This window comes from Nannospalax galili, unplaced genomic scaffold (genome assembly GCF_000622305.1).
Source record: "Nannospalax galili isolate Female #2095 unplaced genomic scaffold, S.galili_v1.0 scaffold1255, whole genome shotgun sequence".
Classification (NCBI taxonomy): domain Eukaryota; kingdom Metazoa; phylum Chordata; class Mammalia; order Rodentia; family Spalacidae; genus Nannospalax; species Nannospalax galili.
In genome coordinates, this window is record NW_008336359.1 from 1,607,869 (window position 1) to 1,612,460 (window position 4,592).

Sequence of the window (4,592 nt, forward strand, 5' to 3'; positions counted from 1 at the left end):
TCTGGTTTTGAATATTCTTGAATAATAAACTCCAAAAGAGTTATTCTTGTGAAAGAGGCAGAACTGGTCTTGAGCTCCTTCAGTCTATGCCTGAAGGTTTTAATAAAATTATGGTCCAGTTTAAGGAGAAAAATCCACAGACAAGTCAGATGGTAGACTTTGAGAAGGAAACTCTGAGGTGGTGATTTTCTCCAAGATCATGATTGTGAAGCTCAATGAGGGCCTGGATTGCTTCTTCCACAGATCCCAACTGAATGAGCGCCATTTTACGATCTTTCCTGAAAATGATAAAAGAAATATAAAAAGTCCTTAGAATTAATTTTTTAAAAAACCTTCTCCATCCAGCAGAAGGACTTCACTGAACTACTTTTTAAAAAAAATTTTATTTTTCTGTCTTTTTGAGACAGGGTCTCCCTGTGGCCCCAGCTGGCCTGGAACTTCCTATGTAGACCAGGCTAGCCTTGAACTCCCAGAGATCCTCCTGCCTCTGCCTCCCAAATCCTGGGATTAAAGGCATGTGCCACCATACCCGGCTTGAACTACTTTTAAAAACTGCAAACCATGTTAAGTAATATTAATATATTTCATGAATGCAAAGACTTACTGAAAGAATTTAAAAGCCTTCACTGAACATCCAGCTTCTGTAAAAAGGTTCTTCAGATCATCCATCGTAACAGAAGGACTGTGAAAATATTAAGAGTGTCAACTACATTAGTTCCAATTTGCAAATAAATCAAGGATTAACTCTGATTATCTTCAAATTTCTGGAGTATTTTATATTCGAAAGAGTTATCAAGCTACGTAATGAAGGCATGATTTGCACGTGCCCAAGACTGATACACACGTCTGGAGACAAGGGCAAGTACATAAACATAAAAGCAATAAATAATAAGTAAATAAAACCCCCCAAATAAACAAGGACCAAAGCCCTAAATGTAGCTCAGACGTACTTGCTTTAGCCTATGAATTTTTTATTTTTTATGCCTTAAAAGGTAATTCTAAAGGTGTATGGAAAGCCAGGTTCTGAGAGGATCCCTAGTTACTTTTGCTTCCTAAATGTACGTCTTCACTATTCTCCTTTCATAATACCTAGAAATGTCCTCTATAACCCTTAAGATGCCACAGAAATGACAATATGTGCTAAGAATTGAACCCAAGGCTTTCCAGACGCTAAGTACATGTCTACCACAGAGAAACAATCCCTGGTACCCCTGTGCCCAACATTCTGACTACAACTTTATGAGATATACTCAGAGAAAAACCATTTAGCTAAGCCACCTCCAGATTCATAGTATGAGACAGTATTTACTATTATACAAAGTTCTGGAGTAATATGTTACATAACAGTAAATAATAAATTAGTCTACTGCATACTCAAATGATAAAAGCAATAACCTTGGTCCGGCATGGTAACACCGGCTTTTAATTCCAGCATTGGGGAGGCAGACACAGGCAGATCTCTGTGAGTTCAAGGCCGGCCTGTCTACATAGTCAGTTGTAAACCAAATGGGGTTTAGCCTGCTGGGATTAAAGGCCTGTGCAACCACACCTGCCTGGAATTATTTCTTAATGTGAGACTCATTTTCCAAGTTGACATGAGATTTAGTTTTTTAAAAAACCTTCTCCATCCAGCAGAAGGACTTCACTAACCTACTTTTTATAAAAATTTTTATTTTTCTGTCTTTTTGAGACAGAGTCTCCCTGTAGCCCCAGCTGGCCTGGAGCTCACGATATAACCAGGCTGGCCTTGAACTCCCAGAGATCTGCCTATCTCTGTCTCCAGAGTACTGGGATTAAAGGTGTCACCACGCCAAGCCTTCCTTTTTTTTTTTTTTTTTAAATTTTATTTTTAACATTTAAAAGTTTAATATCAACTTTTATTAATAACTACATGATTAGACAAAGCGTTTCTTTGTATCTTTAACATATTCAGTAACATACTCCAGAGCAAGAGTACATTTCTTCCACAAGTGGCTGTAAGTTTCTAGTTTCATAGTTGAATTAATACAGTTATACAATACTGAACTCAGTATAAGCCATGTAGGACATAAAATTGAATGAGTTTTTAACCTTTAAAAAACATCTCCATTTCATTTTCGAATATACTGTTCCTTGAAGAAAGACTCATTGTTTTTGCTACGAACACTGAGATGTGGGCACAGGCATCTCTAATCTGTATGTACCTGATTATTACTAGTCATAATCAGTTGCACTTCGATCCTTGGAACGTCTATAAAGTAGTCGCATAGATTTCAATGGTAAAGTTTATCAACACTACTAATTAACATGACATAAATTCCCATGCTCTGTCCTCATATATAATACACTTTTAAAAATTTGTTGATTTTTCTGTGTATATCACACGGAACATCCCAAACCATCTTTTTAAATTATATACCCACTTCCCAGATGACACCTTCCCATAGACTCCCTCCCCCCACTAGAGCCCTTATACTCTGATATCCCTGCTACTGTCTGCTGTGTTGGTGGCACCCCCAACCATTCCCCACTACTTGTCCATCTGGTGAATCTAGTCAGCCTATCTAGAGGTCTTTGTTTTAGGAAGGTCAGCTGTTCCTCATCTAGCAGTAATCAATTGTCAATATTACTTTAGATAAGACTGGGGTCTGCTGTTCATTTTCCCAGTTCTATGCTGGGTTACGATCTGGAAGTCCCTTGGGCCACCCTGGCCAACAACTCAAAAGATATCTCCTACCTGGCATTGTTGCTTCTTATATAGCCTTTACCTATACAAATGGATGCTTAAAAAATTATATTGGCCCCTGTAATCTTTGGTTATACTCCCCTTTTGGTTGTTTAAGGCCTTACAGTTGGCCCAGATAAACCAATTTATTTTTACTCTTAATGTTCTTTGAGGATCTGTTCCTCAGGGGTCACATGGTCTTCGGAAGAGCCCCGGCTCCTTTTGTTTAACAGTTCAGCCTTTGTGAAGATAAGTCAAAGGTCCTGCTTGACCATGGTTGGTTTTGCTTGGAAGCATGGAGGAAATGATTATTCTGTGTTGACCCTCCTCTTTGTAGAAGGGACACTGGATCAAGTTGATCTGGTGGGGTCTCCTTGGACTCCTTGATCAAGAGGACAGGTGACCCACCATAATTACAGGAAATTTTGAGAAATGCTCATAGTCCCCTGGAACTATCGACCTAGGAGGGCAAGGAGCAAAAAGTGTTCTTTATGTCCCTCTGACCAAATTATTATAGACCTCAAAGTATGTCTGTTAAACATCCAAGAAGGTTAGTTCCACCAGTCTGCTACTTTTAATTATTGTGTGTCATGTAGATAAATCTTAGGAAAAGACCAATTGTTCTCAGATAAACTTCATCTAGACATATATTTCTTGATCGGCTATGTATAATTCGTCAGTGGATTGTAGAAATAATACGGATGCCTTGGGTTTTCAAAACTAGCTAGGCATTATTTATCTTTTGCATTGTCTCCCCCCCCTTCTCCTACAGTCCTACCTCTCTTGAGCTCCTTCTTTACCTTTATCCCCTAGGTTCCTAGTATACCTTTCCCTAAACTAACCCAACTTTTATCCATGTCTCCCTTATTAAGGCCTGTTGCCTACTGTTCTTCTCTTTCAGGTTCTTTCTTTTCCTTTACCTCCATGTTTCATTTCCATTATCCTGGTTCCTGCAGTTATGTCTGGATACATACTCACTTTTCAGAATTTGGTTCTAGGATCCAAATATGAGGGAGAATACACGTTGATTTTCTTTCAGAGTCTGTGTTACTTCACTTAGTATAACAGTTTCTAGTTCTATCCATTTACCTGCAAATTTCGTGATTTCATCTTTCTTTACTGCTGAGTAAAACTCCATGATATAAATGAACCACATTTTCATTATCCACTCATCAATTGAGGGACACTTAGCTACGAGATGGAAGCAACCTATTATGAAAAGAGCAGCAACAAACATGGATGCACAACTGTCTTTGCAAAACGACGAGTTCTTTGGGTATACGCCAAGGAGTGGTATAACTGGGTCAAATGGTAGGCTCATTTGTGGGTTTTTTTTTTTTTTTGGTGTTTTTGAGACAGGTCTCCCTTTAGCCCCAGCTGTCCTGGAACTTACTATATATAGACCAGGCTGGCCTTGAACTCACAGATTTCCACCTGCTTCTGACTCCCCAGTGCTGGGATTAAAGGCGTGCACCACCACGCCCGGCTCATTTGTAGTTTTATTTTAAGAGTTCTCCACACTACTTTCCATAGGGGTTGAACAAGGTTGCAGCCCCACCAGCAGTGGATGAGTGTTCCCCTTTCCCCACATCCTCTCCAACATTTGGCATCATTTGTTCTCTTGATCTTAGTGAGTCTGACTAGGGTAAGGTGAAATCTTAAAGTGGTTTTAATTTGCATTTCCCTAATTATTAGTGATATTGAACACCTTTTAAGATGCTTCATAGCCATCTTTACTTCTTTTGAGAACTCTGTGTTTAGCTCCTTAGCCCATCTTTTAATTGGGTTACTTCTTGTCTTGGTTCTCTGTTTTTTGAGTTCATAATATATTCTGGATATTAAACCTCTGTCGGGTTTGTCACTGACGAAGATTTTCTCCCATTCTGTG

General features: G+C 39.0%; 1 protein-coding gene across 5 annotated transcripts in view; it reads right to left on the minus strand.

Annotated features, from left to right (window-relative positions):
• Positions 1-6: 6 nt before the first annotated feature.
• Ptbp3 (polypyrimidine tract binding protein 3) overlaps positions 7-4,592 on the minus strand; it is a 117,569-nt gene continuing 112,983 nt past the window's right edge. For all 5 annotated transcript variants that reach the window (XM_017797629.2, XM_017797628.2, XM_029562528.1 and 2 more), the window contains 2 exons: positions 605-682; positions 7-278 (listed from right to left, as the gene is read on the minus strand). In XM_017797629.2, coding sequence (XP_017653118.1) covers positions 146-278; positions 605-682 — 211 coding nt within the window. In that variant the 3' untranslated portion in view covers positions 7-145. The remainder of the gene's footprint in view (positions 279-604; positions 683-4,592) is intronic.